General features: G+C 36.2%; 2 protein-coding genes across 2 annotated transcripts; one reads left to right on the top strand and one right to left on the bottom strand.

Moving 5' to 3' along the window:
- Window positions 1-1,059: 1,059 nt before the first annotated feature.
- Window positions 1,060-12,116, bottom strand: top3a (DNA topoisomerase III alpha). The gene is made up of 19 exons (XM_051105943.1): window positions 11,606-12,116; window positions 11,407-11,466; window positions 9,940-10,013; window positions 9,781-9,856; window positions 9,585-9,693; window positions 9,349-9,492; window positions 9,092-9,262; window positions 8,876-8,979; window positions 8,657-8,731; window positions 7,382-7,464; window positions 7,084-7,291; window positions 6,814-6,999; window positions 6,056-6,185; window positions 5,407-5,520; window positions 5,149-5,314; window positions 4,882-5,028; window positions 4,654-4,776; window positions 2,572-3,296; window positions 1,060-1,353 (listed from the first exon to the last, which is right to left on the bottom strand). Exons 1-19 carry the CDS (start codon window positions 11,774-11,776, stop codon window positions 1,199-1,201), a joined length of 3,021 nt encoding a protein of 1,006 aa, XP_050961900.1. The 5' UTR covers window positions 11,777-12,116; the 3' UTR covers window positions 1,060-1,198.
- A 116-nt stretch (window positions 12,117-12,232) lies between these two features.
- On the top strand, window positions 12,233-18,607 carry smcr8a (Smith-Magenis syndrome chromosome region, candidate 8a). The gene is made up of 2 exons (XM_051105944.1): window positions 12,233-14,829; window positions 15,483-18,607. The coding sequence occupies exons 1-2, from the start codon at window positions 12,698-12,700 to the stop codon at window positions 15,928-15,930; spliced, it is 2,580 nt and encodes an 859-aa protein (XP_050961901.1). The 5' UTR covers window positions 12,233-12,697; the 3' UTR covers window positions 15,931-18,607.
- The last annotated feature ends 208 nt before the right edge of the window (window positions 18,608-18,815 follow it).

Below are 18,815 nucleotides of genomic sequence, written 5' to 3'. Positions count from 1 at the left end.
AGAAGTCTCTTCTGCTTACTAAACCTGCAAAGTACAGCAAAAACATTAACATTTTGAAATATTTTTTTGCTATTTAAAATAACTGTTTTCTATTTGAATATACTTTAAAATGTAATTTATTCCTGTGATCAAAGCTGAATTTTTAGCATCATTATTTTAGTCACATGATCCTTCAGAAATCATTTTAATATGCTGATTTGCTGCTAAAAAAACAATTATTATTATGTTAAAAACGGGTTTCTTTGATAAATAGAAGGTTTAGCAGAACAGCATTTATCTGAAATAGAAATCTTTTGTCACATCATAAATGTTTTTATTATCACCTTTGATCAATTTAAAGCAGCCTTGCTAAATAAAAATATTAATGTCTATAATTTCTTTTCTATAAAAACCTGATGACTCCAAGCTATAGTGTATAATGTCACAAAAGCTTTTTATCTATTCATCGAAGAATCCTGAAAAAATGTACTCAACTGGTTTAAATATTGATAATAATAATAAATGTTTCTTGAACAGCAAATCAGTACATCAGAATGATTGCTGAAGAATCACGTGACACTGAAGACTGGAGTAATGATGCTAAAAAATGTAGCTTTGATCACAGGAATGAATCAAATTTTAAAATATGTTCAAATAGAAAGCAGTCATTTTAAATAGTAAAAATATTTTACAATCTTGCTGATTTTGCTGTATTTTGGATCAAATAAATGCAGGCTTGGTGAGCAGAAGAGACATCTTTAACATTAAAAATACTGTCTAAAAACTGGTATTGTATAATAATTACACTAACACAATTACCATAGGACTAATAAGAGGAAAAACTTGCATAAAAACATGTTTTTTAGTATTACTCACTCTTAAACTACTCACTGTAATGACACCATAATGTAAAAAGTGTCCAATTATGATAATTTAGTAAAATACTATGATAAACCTTTTCCTTTCAGGTCAACATTTTACATGTAGCATACAGTAAATGTCAGACTGTGTAATACTACCGTAGGTCATGCAATATGTAAAAATTTTACTCATGAGAATACATGACAACACACAAAAAAGTAATGTTTAACTTAAAATAACTTTATTTTACACAATACCATTTATTATACATATAAAAAAATAACTATACATATGATAAGATTCATTTTATTTACACACATATTTTTCATTTTGCAAAAATTACAGGAACCATTTATTTTCATCTGCCCTGTGGACAGGTGACCCGTGTGTGACCCGGCTCATGACATAATCCACAGGTTCTTTGCCTTTTGGCGGCTGGAGGTTTGTTGGAGGTAGTGCTGGGCTTTTTGTTCCCGGGATGTCTGGCACCATTTCCTCCAGAGAAACCTGTGGCTGAAAAAGAGGCATGAGATGGAAATTATTAGCAAAAAAGATAATATTGAAGAACCTACTGCCAACTGAAATTTACATATCTTTGAACCCATGTAAAACTATGCCTAGCTGTTATTTTCTACCTCCACAAAATGTAGCTCAAAGCCAGTTGGAACAAACCTCATGTTTAATTTGTGGACTGGATTTTGCAGCACAAACTGACATAAACAGAATCCAAGCGACTGACAAAATATCACACCTTATTTTAATGTGTTTTAAAATGTAAAATAAAAAGCTGAATTTTCAGAATAATTATTCTAGTCTTTACTGTCATTTTGATCAATTGCTGAATAAAAGTATTAATTTCTTTCCTATTAATACTTAGTACTAAATTAATTTCTAAAAATGTTACTGACTCCAAATATTTGAACAGCACTCTACACTACCAGTTAAAAGTTTTTGAACAGAAAGATTTTACATTTTTTAAATTAGTCTCTTCTGCTCACCAAGCCTGTATTTATTTGATCTAAAGTACAGCAAAAACACCATTTAAAACTGTATCATTTAAAATAACTGCTTTCTAATTGAATATATATTAAAATGTAATTTATTATTTTTGTAATTTATTCCAGTCACATGATCCTTCAGAAATCATTTTAATATTCTGATTTGCTGCTCAAAAAACATTCATTATGTTAAAAACAGCTCAGCAGATTTTTTTTAGGTTTCTTTGATGAATAGAAAGTTCACAAGAACAGCATTTATCTAAAATAGAAATCTTTTATAACATTATAAATGTCTTTAGTGTCACTTTTGATCAAATAAAAGCATCCTTGCTAAATAAAGGTATTCATTTCTATAATTTCTTTCCCCCCTATAAAAAATACTGACTCCAAGCTTTTGAATTGTATAGTGTATAATGTCACAAAAGCTTTGTAGTCTGAAAATGTAGTCAACTGTTTTAAATATTGATGATAATAATAATAAAAATAAATGTTTCTTGAACAGCAAATCAGCATATTACAATGATTTCTGAAGGATCATGTGACACTGAAGTCTTGAGTAATGATGCTGAAAATTTAGCTTTGATTACAAGAATAAATTACATTTTAAAATATATCCAAATAGAAAAAAACTGTTCTTACTGTTCAAAAACTGGTAGTGTACGTATGATTGATCCTGTTCAAGATATTCTGATAATATTTTTCAGTGCAAAAGCATTATACACAGGCATTATACCTGGAGCCACATTTTCGTTCGCCCACTGGAAGAACCCACACTGCTGATCACGTGGTTTCCCACAGGTATGGAACATTCGTCCTTTGTTTGGCCCATCTTTCATGACGGTCCTGGTCACTGCAGGCTCATTACAGTTACACATAGTTTCCCCATCATCACCTCCAGGTGCTCTGTTGTTTTGCCTCTGCTGAGGTATGTTCCCAAAGCCAATTGAGGGCCTGGGAGGTTGCGAATTCTGACTGAGGGGTCCTCTGCTCCCTCCAGGCGCTGCCTGCTCAGCTGGCTGATCAGCCCACAGGAAGAATTTACAGTCTCCTGTGTTACACTTGTAAAACTGACGGCCTTGATTGGGACCTTCTTTGCGTACAGTGAGAAGAATGGCTTCCTGGCCACAGTTACACACAATGTCCCCACCCTGGGCTGAAGCTGGTGGTTGTGCTGCCCGTGGAGGTGGCAGACTGGCTGGGGGACGGTTACCGTTGGCTCTGGGTGCTGGAGGTCTAATGTTCTCCACCCTGGATGGCGGTGCTGAGTTGGTTCTAGGTACATGATGCTGGTTTGATCCAGAGCCGGTATGTGCCCGAGAGCCAGAATCTGCTTCTCCTCCTCGGATATATTTTAAGTTTAAGACCTCTCTGAGAGTCTCGTCACATCCACCGATGCATCCAACAAATTCAAGAGGCATCATAGGTGGCAAACTTCCCCTCTTGAATTTAAACTTCAGCCTGTTGAGGATTTTATGAGTAAAACAATGAATAAAAGCAGCATTTATTCTGTTAATACACTAACCTTAGTGTCCATGATTTTGCAAATTTGTTCACATTAGTTAATACAGTAGAAATCATGAACTAACAAATGAACAACAATTTGTTAGCATTTATTATTAATTTATAAATGTGACCCTGGACCACAAAAGCAGCCATATAGGTAAACTTTTTATATTGAGATTTATACATCACCTGAAAGCTGAATAAATAAGCTTTCCATTATGATAGGCCAATATTTGGCTGACATACAACTATTTGAAAATCTGAATTCTAAATAATCTGAATTCGAAATATTGAGAAAATCACCTTTAAAGTTGTCAAAATGAAGTTCTTAGCAATCCATATTACTAATAGAAAATTAAGTTTTGATGTATTTGTGGTAGGAAATTCAATGTGGTAGGCTATTGCTACAAACATACCTTATGACTGGTTTTCTAGTCCGGGGTCACAAATATATTGTTGTATGTTGATTATTCATGTTTGTTCATGGTACTGACAAAAATGATTTTGCAATTTGAGTTAATTTACACAATTAATATCCACTTTATTTTTCTTATTTGCAAATTTTATGGGTCTGGCAGAATTTATTCACCCCTTGTCATCCAAGATGTTCATGTCTTTCTTTTTCAGTCATAAAGAAATTATGTTTTTTAAGGAAAACATTTCAGGAATTATCTCCATATAGTGGACTTCTATGGAGACTGTGAGTTTGAACGTCCAAAATTCAGTTTAAATGCAGCTTCAAAAGGCTCTAAATGATCCCAGCCAAGGGAGAACGGTCTTACCTAGTAAAAAGTTCGGGTATTAAAAAAAATTACAATCTATATACTTTTTAACCTCAAATTCTCGTCTTGTCTAGCTCTGCGTGAACTCGGTGTAATCCGGGTCATTACAGTTAGGGTAGGTCGTAAAACTCCCATCTTATTTTCTTCTCCAATTTCAAAATCATTCTACATCACTGTTTTAACTTTTTTGGTAAAGGGTTTTTGATCTTCTTTGCACATTCACTTTGTGAACACTGGGTCAGTACTTCTGCAGCCATGTAGGACAATTTTGAAGTTGGAGGAGAAGATTTTTCTGTATTGAACCGGAATACACTTAGTTCACGCAGAGCTAGACAAGACAAGCATTTGAGGTGAAAAAGTATACAAATTGTCCATTTTCTTTTTCAGAAAATAACTTCAGGAAATTTCAGGAAAAATGTTTTCCTCAAAAAACATAAAAAGAAAGACATAAACATCTTAGATGACAAGGGGTTGAGTAAATGTAAATTTTGATTCTGGAAGTGAACTTCTCATTTAAAATGAATCCTTACATATGCACTGGAGGTGGACGGCAAGTTGGACAGACACTCTCGTCTCTGCTGACCTCCAGAACTGTGTCTGGAAACCACACGGCTGCTTTACAAGCTGGATATCCCATACATGAAAGAAACATCCTGCAAAGTGTGACATAAAAAAGGTGATCAGAAGTGGAGGTGCAAAAAAATTAATTAATAGACTACAATCTATTTCAGTTAGATTAACACATAGTGTTGTCTCACCCTGTGCTGTCTTTCTTCTTTTTTAGCACCATGTCACGGTTACACTGAGGACACTTTCGTACTGGTAATGGTATCTCCATTTCTCCTTGCTCCTGTTCAGTAATTTCCTGAGCAGGGCCCAGATAATTGGACAAAGCCTCATCCAATCTGCAGACAATATGACAATTCAAGTTGGAGCAATACTCAATTCAATTTGGATCAAATCAAAGTAGAGCTGTATGTTTTGTTGACCTTACTGAAAAGAAGTGATGCTACATTCAGACTCACTTTTTTGCCTTCCTCACGGACTCTATAAAAACAGCCTTGTATTTTGCCACATGATAACTGAGGACAGAAGCTTTGTCCTTTCGGCCCTCTGACACAAGTTTAAGGTCGGCCTCCAGCTCCGCTCTCAAGTCTGGTTTAGACATCTCATATCCCATTGAGTTATACCCTAAAACAATGCGACACCCAATTTCAAACAAATCACAGACATTAAATCATTCTTTAAAGACTTCAGTACTACTGATACACTGATCTTGTTACCTTCAACCAGACCCATGCCAAGTTCTCCAGGAAGGAACCTCTGGTCAGCCGTCAGACCCACGTACATGCGGCTCTTTATGGTCTCAATGTGTTCAGCATGTGTTGCATCGGTACCTGCAGCGACAATTCAAGTTGAGTGTCACATAACTAACTTTATTCACAAATGTGACCCTGGACCACAAAACCAGTCGAAAGTAGCATGGGTATATTTGTAGCAATAGTCAGCAATACAATGTATGGGTGCAAATTATTGATTTTTCTTTTATGCCAAAAATCATTAGGATATTAAGTAAAGATCATGTTCCATGTCCCATGTAAATTTCATACCTTAAATATATCAAAACTTAATTTTCGATTAGTAATATGCATTGCTAAGGACATAATTTGAACTTTAAAGGCAATTTTCTCAATATTTAGATTTTTTTTTGCACCCTCAGATTCCAGATAGTTCAAATAGTTGTATTTCGGCCAAATATTGTCCTATACTAACAAACATACATACATCAATAGAAAGCTTATTTATTCAGCTTTCAGATAATGTATACATCTCAATTTCAAAAAATTGACCATTATGACCGTTTTTTTGGTCCAGGGTCACAAATGATGTCAAATATACAAGGTACAAAACTGGACTGATAGGTTTCAGTACCAATGCCATGTTTCTCCATGAGCGATATCAAATCGGCCTCTGTCAGAAGCTGTGGTGGACTGGTCTGTCCTTCCACCATCTCAATTGCTGTGGGCTGGAATGTGGTGTCAGCCGTGTATAATGGAATAACCTTTTGAAAAAAAAAAAAAGATATATAATGCCTAATATACTTTAAGTGGAACTGAAGAACAAACTGGTGTGACAATTTCAAACACAATCAGGCCAAAAAAAATGTTTGGGCAATATATATGTCCACATTTCTATGATCACATGGTTTCTTAAAGGGATAGTTCACCCAAAAATGAACATTGGCTCTCGCATCAGCAGCACCTAATGCATGCTTTACTTGGTACTTGGTACTCATGTAAACGCAATGTGAAGACTGACACGGAAAAGAAAAAAAATTGTTGAATAATATTTTTTTTTTCTTTGTGCACAAAAAGAATTTTTGTAGTTTTATAACATTACGGTTGAAGCACTGATGTCACATGGACTATTTTAATGATGTTCTTACTACCTTTCTGGGTCTTGAACCTATCAGTTGTGTTGCTGTCTACGCAGGGTCAGAATGCTCTAGGATCTCATTAAAAATATCTTAATTTGTGTTCTGAAGATCAATGAAGGACTTATGGGTTTGGAACGACATGAGGATGAGTAATTAATGACAGAATTTTCATTTTTGGGTGACCTATCTCTTTAACCTAAAACTGAACTCAATATGCTTAGCTATAAAATGTCATGTTTTGAGCAGTATTCACCTTATTGTACCACTTGTCATAGGGGTACACTTCCAGATAATTGCGTGCAATGATCGTCAATCCACTAGCAGAGAATCTCTCTTCAGCTATTTCAATTTCAACCGTCACCTCTTGACCCTGAGCATCTTTGGAGCAACAGGCTAGGAAGTGACGTACAATGAACTCATACAGCCGCTTTTCATTTCCCTTTAAAAGGAGGAAATATAATTAAACACTGTCTTTGTGTAAGTTGGTACCAGTAATGATGGTCCTAACGGAGATGTTGCTCACCTGTAAACTGTTGGTGTATTTGGTGGGGTGAATGGGGGGGTGGGCCTGATCTGATTTGTTTCCATTTCGAGGTGTGGGCCCACCGCTTTCCAAAATGCGCTGAGCAAAATTTCCCCATTCGTTGTCTTGTGTCTGTTGCTCAACCAGCATGGTAAGGTTCAGGTTCTGTGGAAACATGTTGGTCTCAGTACGAGGATAACTGATAAACCTGGAAGGAAACATAAAGGATGATTTGTGAAGGGACACAACAGGCATGCTGTAGACCACAGACATGTGGAAGAAATAACTGTTAACATACCCTTGTGTGTACAGCTTTTCTGCGATTTTCATGGTTTCTTTGGCACTTATCCTCAGTTTTCTTGAAGCCAGTTTTTCAAGTTCCTGAATAAAAAAAGAGACATATTAACAAATATATTACATTTTTCAATGATCCACTTAACTCATTCAGTTCAGCAGCACTCCTCATTTTTGGGTGATTATGGTCATGAAATTACAAGAAATAACTTAAGCAGCTAATGGCCATTGTGTACACTACCAGTTTTTGAACAGTTTTTGAACAGTAAGATTTTTAATGTTTTTAAAATTATTATTTGATCCAAAATACAGCAAAAACAGTAAAATTGTAAAATATTTTTTACTATTTAAAATAACTGTTTTCTATTTGAATATATTTTAAAAAGTAATTTATTCCTGTGATCAAAGCTGAATTTTCAGCACCATTACTTCAGTCTTCAGTGTCACATGATCCTTCAGAAATCATTCTTACACGCTGATTTGCTGTCCAAGATTTTTTTTTGTTTGGGAAAGAAATCATAGAAATAAGTTATAGATAAATGCTGTTCTTCTGAACTTACTATTCATCATAGAAACCTGAAAAAAAAAAAAAAATCACTCAGCTGTACTTCAACATCATAATAATAATAATAATAATAATAATAATAAATGTTTTTTGAGCAGCAAATCAGCATATTAGGATGATGTCTGAAGGATCATGTGACACTAAAGACTGGAGTAATGATGCTGAAAATTCAGATTTTAAATCACAGGAATAAATTACATTTTAAAAAATATACATAAAAAGTAATTATTTTAAATTATTAAAAATATTTTAAAAATTTTGCTGTATTTTGGATCAAATAAATGCAGGCTTGGTGAGCAGAAGAAAAAAAAACATTAAAAATCTTACTGTTCAAAAACTTTTGAATGGTAGTGTATATTGTTATTGCAAAACTGCCAAATTCATTCATATTGACCATCTTGTCCACAAATGTATATGACCAAAAATACACTACTGTTCAAAGGTCTGGGGTCAGTAAGAATAAAGGTATAAAATACAATTTAAAACAGATTAAACTAGAAAACAGTTATCTTAAACTGCAATATTTTAGAATATTGTTTTTACTGTATTTTTGGTCAAATAAATGCATAACAGACTTTTTTAAAAACATTCAAAAGATCTTAAACTTAAACATTTTAGTGTATGGATGTGATTTCCACATACTTTAGTCCATATTTTCTTTTTTTTTGTTTTTTCTTTTTTTTTAGAAATTTTGTCAAATTCTAAATTACTTACCACAGTGTCAAGAGGTAACGGTCGCCATTTGCTTTTCGGTTTACTTGTTACAGATATCACTTTCGCCATGGGATCCTAAACAAAGATTAAAACCAAACACAGGAAACTTTACTTATGATGGCACAATAATAACCTATACCGCTTACTGTGTAATACATAAAAAGCTAGTGTTTTAAAAATAGATTAAAAAGCTTTTACAAAATAAGTAGAAGCACACACCTCCATGCACATCTGGTACAGCACAAGGCATGCAGTGTGATTGAAAAGACGATGTCTTTTCCAGCTGAATTCTACCGATTCCTCTTCATTAGGCTCATGGACAACTATCAAACAGAAATTTCACATACAGACAATAAAGAGTATAAGACAACACTGCAAAGCACTTGTTGCATTTGGTTAAAAAATATTAAATATGAAGTGAAAACAACCAATTACCTTTGATTTTAAAGAAAGTTTCAGGGACGAAGGCTTGAATGGCTTTAAACCGCTCTACTACAAAGCCAAGGGTGGGGAACTGACAACTGCCATAACTGATGAGCTGATCGGAGAGAGATTCTGGGAATATCTTCTGCAAGCGTAATGTCTGGAACCTGGTAAATGATGCCCCTGATGGAACACAATGTACATACACTAAACATTGTCTAAAAGACAATAGTTTGTGTTTATGTCTTCATTTATTTTGAAATACCTACCGATGCGGAGATCCAGCTCCTGTCTCACATCCACTGCATCACTGACGTTGATATCCGGCTCAGTAAGGGTCTCACAGGCTCTCCTTATGGAGTTTGGGGTGATCTCAGAGAAGCGCGCACGGAAGACCTGAACATTTGGCTTCACTTAATTAAAAGATATCACATGTTAAAAACATGTTAGAAATATACAGCACTAGTGCAATAAATAACAAGAACCACTGATGCACTAAACGTACCTGCTTTGCAGACATCAATGATCTCAAAGCCGATATTTTCTCCTTCTCTGTCACAATCAGTCCAAACGACCAGAGCTTGACACTGTCTCACCTCTCTCTCCAAAGTCCTCTGGATAATGTAAACACATACATTAAAGTCTAAAATACAAGCACGTATTCTAAAACCAAATATACGTAAATGAATGAAAATGAATACTTTGATCGGTATAAAGTTCTCAGGGCAGTACTTTTCCACCTCAGCATCAAACAACAGGACTGGATTACAACTATGCCTGTGAAACAGACCACATGATTAAGTTTACATATTTAAACTGAATATTTAAACTGAGAGATATGAACAAATATAACCTTTTACCATTTCTGAAAAGGAGCTTTGAATTCAAGACCCAAGAGATGTCCTGACACAGATGTCATGCTTACAGTTACATTCTGTGAACAAACAAACACTATGATCAAATAAAGAATATAAAAACACATTTAAAAAGCATTTAAGTATTCAAATCTTAGATATTTACTAAGATCATTTTCATTGAAACCCACAATAATATTTAAAACATCAGTAAGCTTAATATATATAAAATCATAATTTATTGGATACTTGCAGTTGGGACGTGGCTGTCCTGAACACTAAGCCCTAAATTTCAACTTATGAAAATGGTATTGAAATAATTTTTGTATTTTATTCCATTGGTGTTTTTAAAAAATATATCTTTTTTAATTTTTTAAATTTTTTTTGAAAGTTTAGAAATTCTTTCTAAATTATGAAACTTTGTGTAAAAAAAAAAAAAATTCATGTCACGACCGAAACAGTCTATGTTTTATTCCACTGACTGAGACTGATTTTATCTACACCCCTACATTCATGATCAGGATATATTTGTGTCTCTTTCTTTCATAGCTACATGGTGCGTATATAGGCCTCAACATTCTGAGGTAAACTTGTTCAAAAGTATGAAAAATCTGGGTGTAACTTTAAAGAATGTCACTACCAAACATCATTTTTCTATAATTAAACACACTTTTTTGTGAGTTATTCCATAACATTTAGGTTTTATATGCACATAACTGTTCTGAACTGTGCCAGCTAACACCTTTGAGCTAGCTTCAAAAGTATCTAAAATTGTCATTATCGAAACAAAACATTTTGTAACTGTCACGACCGAAACATGTCATCAAAGGGAACACATAATCTTCTATTTGGGGTGAAATAAACAACATTTTTGTACAGTTATGCAATTTCAATATGTGGATTAAAATTCTGTAATGCGATGTGGTCGCTGACAAAACATTACTGTCACTACTGAAAATGTGCTGTCGTGACCAAACGTGGGATGTTTTGTCAAAAATGAGGTATACTAAATTATCAAGTAAGATGTTATGACAGTTTTTGGTTCAATGTATATTCAAACTAATGAATCCTTAAGCTTAAAATCAGTATGATCTACTTTTTTGGATTCAAAATACAACAAATTTCAGACGTCACACTTGAAATATTGTTAATATTGTAAATGTTATTGATTTCCTTCTAAAAAAGTTTTAATTACATAGAAAATAATATATTTACAAGGAAGATGTAAGCAAAATATTAATAGGTCAATATAACCCTTCTTCATTCAGTTATTCAGTTATATATCACTGTGTTTTAGTAGTGACATATTTGGGGAGAGGAAAAATACTCCAAAACTCTCTGACACAGTTACTAGAACTGCACTTACTGTAATATTACATACATACAACATTTGTGGAAAAAGACATATTTCTTTCAAGACATCTCCAAACTCCATATACATCTTTTTCATTAATTAACTAAAAAAGCACTTACTTGACCAAACAGGTTGTATTCGTACTCATATATTTTGTTGTAAACAGAGTAGCCCTCTCTCTGTCAGGAAAAAAAAACATTACTAGTGAAAATCATTATTACATACACATAAAAACAACATGCTGGGTTTTTTCACCAGGGTATACACATAAAAATAATAACTATAAGATCTGACATTATAGCTCAAAGTAACACTCACTCTTCTCGATCTCCCATTTGACATGATCTCTGCTATGCCCTTAGCTGCATCGTTTTTCTCAGCAACACAGAGCACTTTCTTAATCTGTGTACGTCTAATCATGCTTACAGATATTTGCCTAGAAAGTCGACTGTCAATGGTCCCTCTCAGTGATCTAAACAAAACGTTCATAACTGTGATCTAGCGGCGCATGATCACTGTACACTTTGGACATTACGTCAAAACAACAGCTTGCTAAATAGCATAAAACCTTGATAACCTATAAGTCAACTGAGATAAAACGCGTAAACGAAAAGTGTGAACACAGGAGCAGATGAATCAACTGTGCAAAAACTTCCAATTCGGGCGCCTGACGAGAAATGTCGTAAAAATACCGTAAAGCAATGCGTTAGCGTCTGGTTTGAACGCTGTGCTGTGTTTTCCCAACGAAACGTAATTAACTAAAAATAAATAACAAGCTAAAATAGTGAATTTGCATGTGTATAAAATAACGAGTCGAAACGAATATAATTTCTCCCCTTGAACAGCCGCACAACGCATCATAACACATGCACTGCCCGTGTCTCAAAACTAGCAACATTCCTACCTAGGCGGCATCATAAGAGCTGACTAGAATGTTCAAACTGCTGTCTAGCTAGTCAGCTCACTAGTTTTGGAAACATAGCTACTTCCTAGTCAGGATAGTCACATGGGTAGGTTACGATCGTTTAAATATGGCTGCTGTTGTAGGATGTCAGTTTATTGAGCAGCTGGAATACGTTCAAACAGCGGTGTCTTCGTTTAGATTTGTCTTATTATAAAGCGGTTTATACAAGCGGCGACGATTGATAGATGTGTGAGATTTATGGCAGGTGACGTCCAAGCTCTGTCAGGCTGGAGAGCATCGTCTTCAAGCTCATGTATATCAGATCGTGATCTGCCTCAGTGCACTAACCAGCCCTGCTGCAAAGAGAGAAAGAGTCCTCAGTGCACAGCCTATTTACGATTTGTGTTTTTCAAATGACGTCTGTGTGAACTATTATGCTTTCAGCTGTTGAGAACCTGAGCATGGATGGGTGTTTCTGCTGATGTCTCTCTATATACTCCGAGAACATGATTGGCTCACCAGATGTGGTGGCTTTTACCAAAGAAGATGACTTTGGGGACTCGTTCTCGGACCCGTGCTCGCTTCCAGAGGAGTTTTCTGTGCCTTTGTTTGCTCACGCTGCCAATGCAAATCCCTGGACGAAGACATCCTATGCGAAATTCCCGAAAGATTTCATACTCATCTCTGAATTTTCGGAACAGGTTGGTCCACAGCCTTTACTCACCATTCCCAATGATCCCAAAGTGTGTGGGACGTTTGACCTTAACTACTTCTCGCTTCGCATCATGTCTGTGGACTACCAGGCGTCCTTTGTTGGACACCCTCCTGGCAGTAACTACCCAAAGCTTAATTTTGTGGAGGACTCAAAAGTCGTTCTGGGCGATTCCAAGGAAGGGGCGTTTGCGTACGTCCATCATCTGACGCTGTACGATTTGGAGGCTCGCGGATTTGTACGGCCCTTTTGCATGGCCTACATTTCCGCAGACGAACGGAAGATCATGCATCAGTTTCAAGAACTGTCTGCTGAGTTTTCCAAGGCGTCCGAATTTCTAAAATCAGGCAACAGGAGAGCTTTCGCAAATGAGCTGGAAAAGAAACTAAAAGACTTGGAGTACACCAGATCGGTGTTGCACAAAGAGACCGAGCTGCAGAAAATGAACAATGGCTGTTATTCCACCCAAGCTATTGAGAAGGCGAATGAATTGGCAAATGTGGAGAAGTCCATTTATGAACACAAAGATCTGCTGAGGCAAATCACATCTTATCCCTACAGGAAAAAGAAAGATGTGGATTTCGTTCAACGTGAGACAGAGAAACCGGCTGACGTTCATGTGATAGATGACACATTAAATTTTAATCATTCTGACACTGCAGACAAGACTGTGGAAACCGAAAGCGATAGTAGAAAGTCCTCTTACACGCCTCAGCTCATTAAGGCCAAATCTGCAAAATGCTTTGACAAACGCTTGAAAACAATGGAAGAGCTTTGCGACGCCAGCTTTTTTCACCAAACTCTAGAGCAACTAAACGTAATTGAGAAGTCATTCCGGGGAGATCTATGCTTTATTTACACTAGCCAGATCGACAGGGCTCTTCTAAACAAACAGAAAGTTACTAGTTTTCTCTTCGAAGCTGAACGTGATCGAGAATACGAAGGAACCTCAAAGAACTTCAATATTTCTTCCAACAATCCAACTGTCCCCGTTCTGAATTTTTCTGGCGAGCCGATGAGTATCGATTCATACACCACCTGCATAGATGTAGATCACATTAAGCCAGGTGTGGAGTCTATGGAAGGCCCTCCTGAGTCTAGTACATCTGACATTACGCAGGAAACCTCAGAGGCCGCCGACACGGAGACCAAAGGGAGTTTTAGTAGCGACAAGAGCATTGAAGCTTTTGGAAGTGTTAGTCCTTCCAGCCTACAGGCGAATTTCTTTGATGGTCTCGAGAGAAAGAGCAAGATATCCATTGCATCACCATGTGAAAATGCATCCAGGTCTATCGCCGTCCCACCGAGGACGTCTGATGGGAATCTAGTCCCGATGGATGCAGCGTGCTGTATTGGACAGGACGGTTTCATTTTTGACGAACCTCTACCTGAGCTCGCTCAGGAGTGCTGTGGCGACACAGTGGTGAACCAAGAACCTCTGTCTCTTCTTCAAGGAGACCCTGCCTTACAGGTGGACTACATTTTGGAGGACTCCGAGAGTCCAAACATGGGACTGACTTTCTCCGATCTAAACGCTACTGTTCTTTCTGAGGAGGTGGCGAAAATTAATATCGAAGATGTTTCTGATAGTACAAGCTTCATGAGCGCCTCCACCAGCTCCGATAGAGCCGTGTCTCCGTTCACCTACGGCAGTACGTTGACCCTAAAGCAAAAGAAGAAAGCTGGACACAGCGCTCTTCGATTCATCAGGCAATATCCATTCGCTCAGCAAGCCATTTTCTGCCTTATGAGTGGGCGAACGCTTGTTATTTTAGGGGTGGATGAAGGCACGGTGAGGAAGCTGGTCAATGCTTTGTTCATTTTCGTTCCTAATCTCGGAAAGTACGGTGAAACCGTCCAACCGTGGCTTTCATCGCCATTTCAGCTAACCGACCTGCAGAGATGGAAGCTTATTGGATTGCAGAGGTATGTTAAAGGGGTAGTTCACCCAAAAATGAAAATGCTGTGATTAATTACTCACCCTCATGTCATTCCAAACCCATGAGACCCGTTCGTCTTCGGAACACAAATTAAGATTTTGGATAAAATCGAAGAGCTTTCTGACCCTCCATAGACAGCGAGGGTAGTGCCATGTTCAAGGCCTAGAAAGGTACCAAAAACATCGACAAAATAATCGTAATTTTATGAAGCTACGAGAATACTTTTGTGTGCAAAAAAAACAACAACAACAAACAAACAAAAATAACAAATTTATTCAACAATTGTTGATGTTCTTGGTACCTTTCTGGGCCTTGAACATGGTACTACCCTTACTGTCTATGGAGGGTCAGAAAGTTCTCAGATTTCATCAAAAATATCGTAATTTGTGTTCCGAATACGGACAAAGGTCTTACGGGTTTGGAACGACACGAGGGTAATTAATGACAGAATTTTTGTTTTTGGCTGAACAAACCCTTCAAGAAAAGCTGACCTTAAGTCAATCAATATCTCAGTATCATAGTTTCAAAAGTAGTCAGAGATAGTTATTCTGCTTGCAGTGCTTTAAATCAGTGACCAAAAGTGCAGAGTTTCATTATTTTTGGCATTTCCTCTTTTTTTTTTTTTTTTTTTTTTCCTAGGGCTGCCTCTCCGGCTGGATCCAGCATTCTCCACTCTTTGAATCGATACAGCCGTTACATAAGCATTTTGGACTGTGACAGCAAAACCCTCCGGTGTCCGCCGTACAAAGGAACACTAATAAACCATTTGGCAGACCACAGGACTCAAATCAAACGCGGCAGTACCTACTTCCTCCATGTTCAGGGTATGTTGACTCAGCTCACAGCCAAGGCCTTCCTTTACACATTCTGCCATCACATTCACCTTCCCATGGACATCAACGACCAGGGCTCGGTAACGTCGCGCAGGACTAACTTCTTGTTGCAGCTCGGCTACACTGTGGAGGAGAGCAAAATCGTCCAGTACCTGAGTGAGCTCATCAAGCAGCATTACATCCAGGGGTCCCCGAAGGGGGTCAACCCGTCTTTTTGTTTTAATTACACCACCAGCTATTTGTACAAAATCTGAATGTGCCCACTATCTGTTCAGCATTAACCCCGATGAAATCAGGAGACCAAATGTATTGAATGTAATCACCTATTTATTTTTTATTTTTTCTTCATGGCATTCCAGGAAGCGGCAGGTTGAACGTCTGGTGTTACAAAATGTGGTTTTGACTTTTTGTTGCATATTGGCAAACCATTTTCTGTAAAATGGAGAAAATGGTTCCTCTTGTGGTCTAAAGACCTTACAAAAGCAAAATTTCACTGTCGTTCAAACACAAGTCGACTTGTTTTAAAAGAGGCCGTGTGAAACCACTCATTTAAATATGTGTAGTCACATGCTTGTTTTCATTGACAGCTACAGCTACACAGGAACAGCAGCAGGAGAGTCTCTAATCACCATTTAATTAATCTAGTGCTTATATCCCATTTAATAATTAATGCTTATTTGTCTTCACAAGGAAAGCAGCTGTTGCTGCATGAAAATTATAAGCATCTTAAATGGCAACAGAACAGTTTTTTTTTTATAATACACATCCTCCTCACTATGCATCTTTTATAAAATGCATTAACATTTTTTTACAGTTGAGGTCAAAATTTTACATACACCTTGCAGAATCTGCAAAATGTTCATTATTTTATCCAAAATAAGAGGGATCATACAAAATGCTTTATTTTTTTATTTTTTTTTAGTACTGACCTGAATTAGTTATTTCACATAAAAGACATTTACATATAGTCCACAAGAGAAAATAATAGTTGTTTATAAAAAAATTACCCTGTTCAAAAGTTTACATGCGCTTGTTTCCTAATACTGTGAAACATTTTTAAGAGAAACTTTTAAGTGATAGTGATAGTTGTTAGTGTTAGTTGTTAATGAGTCTCTTGTTTGTCCTGAACAGTTAAACAGCCCACTGTTCTTCAGAAAAATCCTTCAGATCCCACAAATTCTTTAATTTTTCAAAGTTTTTGTGTATTTGAACCCTTTCCAGCAATGACTGTATGATTTTGAGATCCATCTTTTCAGAATCATATGCAGCTATTACAGAAGGTTTACTGATGCTTCAAAAGGAAACACTATGCATTAAAAGCCAGGGGGTGAAAACTTTTGGATAGTGTACGTTTTTCTTATTTTGCATGATATCATATTTTTTTCATTTAGCACTGCCCTTCAGAAGTTACAGAATATACTTACTGAAGACAAAATAATTTACATTTACCCTGATCTTCAAATTCCAAAAATTTTTGTGTTTCCTTCTGAAGCGTCAGTGAGCATTTGATATCTCAAAATCTCTTCGTATCTCAAAATCATACAGCCATTGTTGGAAAGTGTTCAAAATGCTGAAAAGCCAAAGAATTTGTGGGACCTGATTTTTCTGAAGAACACAGCTGTGGGTCATTCAGGTAACAACACAGTATTAAGAATCAAGCGTATGTAAACTTTTGAACGGGGTCATTTAAACTATTATTTAAATTCAACTATTATTTTCTTTTGTGCACTAGTATGTAGACGTCTTTCATGTGAAATATATTATTTAGGTCAGTACTAAATAAAAAAAATTATATGCATTTTGTATGATCCCTCCTATTTTGATAAAGCAATTAACATTTTGCAGTTTCTCCTAACTTGTAAACTTTTGACCTCAACTGTAAATTAGCAAAAAAAAAAATGGGATGGTAATAAATGGATTGGTCAGTAATTAGCTTTTAAAACTTGCTTTCTAGGCTTGAGAAATACACTAAACTGATTAATAATAGAGCCTGAGATGTATAATTTTTCCTGCCCTCTTGTGGACATTAAATCTGAGAGGAAAACTGAATCATTTTTTTATAATACAAAAACAAAAGGCATTGTTAAACAAACAAAAATGGAGACAACTGCCCTTGGTGTTTCAGCGTAATCGTGTGATAAGATGAACGAATGTACTGCATGTAAAATGTCACATCGTGAAGAACTGTTACACAATTTTCTGCATGTTCGAAGAACACAAAAATGTAACGACGGCAACATATGGTGGCAATTTGTGGACACTTCCATTGTATCTCATGTGTTGTACTATTCAGCCTTTCTCGATATATTTAAAATGGATATAAAATTGTTGTCTAAGTTGTGTGCAAGCAACGTCAGCATGAGTAACTGTGGATGAAGTGGCCCTTCATTCTAATGGCTGTTGCTGTGATGTGAAATGAACGGTAATGGTGGTTGTTGCCAAAATCCATTGTCTGTAATTGTTATTCCCACTACTGCATGACAGCAGTTGTAGTCCAAAATTACAGATCTTGACTGCCACCGCTGTTTCTAATCGCAAGTGTGTCTTAATATCAAGTTGTTTTGGCTACCCAGTTATTATTGGCCTTGGTAACGGTTTGTCAGAGACAGATTTTTCAGCATTTAATTGCAGAGTCTGTTGAATGTAAATTGAGAATAAGCCATACCATTATACGCACATTAACTTCTAAGCAGGTTGTTTCTTTTTGCTGTTTCTGAACAAATCTTGTTTGCTGTAACTTGTCTAAATCATGCATTTTTGTTGCCACTTTTCACAAATCTATTTTAAGACAGTATTGTGAGGTATGCTCTTCATGGTAAAATATTTATGGATGTTAAGTCGAGTAAATTTTGAGGGTCATCTGTGTGCTTTGAGTTGCTGCCCACTGTGAAATTTCTCTGCCTTCAATTGAATTAAATTATTTCTGATTTAGCTGTTTTGCATCATTATTCAATGGCATGCCAAAACAATCTTTGTCTTGTCTTCAGCAAAAACATACTATCCTTTGTTATATAGTAAAGCAAGCACATGATGTGTCTCATTCTGAATTTGTAATGACTTCCATATGTAAACTTATTAGACTAAATAGTTACAGTGAGGAGTACGTTTTACACATTTTCAGCAAGAAAAAGGTCCAGTC

This window comes from Labeo rohita, chromosome 3, assembly GCF_022985175.1.
Source record: "Labeo rohita strain BAU-BD-2019 chromosome 3, IGBB_LRoh.1.0, whole genome shotgun sequence".
Taxonomy (NCBI): Eukaryota; Metazoa; Chordata; class Actinopteri; order Cypriniformes; family Cyprinidae; genus Labeo; species Labeo rohita.
Note: the sequence above shows the minus strand (reverse complement) of the source record. Positions and strands in the feature narration are given on the sequence as shown.

Excerpts from the sequence above, each read along its gene's own strand:
- top3a (XM_051105943.1), bottom strand. The coding sequence starts at position 11,776 with ATGAACGTTTTGTTTAGATCACTGAGAGGGACCATTGACAGTCGACTT. Across the intron at positions 10,014-11,406 it reads AATACAACCTGTTTGGTCAA|AATGTAACTGTAAGCATGAC; the intron begins GTAAGTGCTTTT and ends GTTTGTTCACAG. Across the intron at positions 8,732-8,875 it reads TGTACCAGATGTGCATGGAG|GATCCCATGGCGAAAGTGAT; the intron begins GTGTGTGCTTCT and ends ATCTTTGTTTAG.
- smcr8a (XM_051105944.1), top strand. The coding sequence starts at position 12,698 with ATGATTGGCTCACCAGATGTGGTGGCTTTTACCAAAGAAGATGACTTT. Across the intron at positions 14,830-15,482 it reads AAGCTTATTGGATTGCAGAG|GGCTGCCTCTCCGGCTGGAT; the intron begins GTATGTTAAAGG and ends TTTTTTTCCTAG.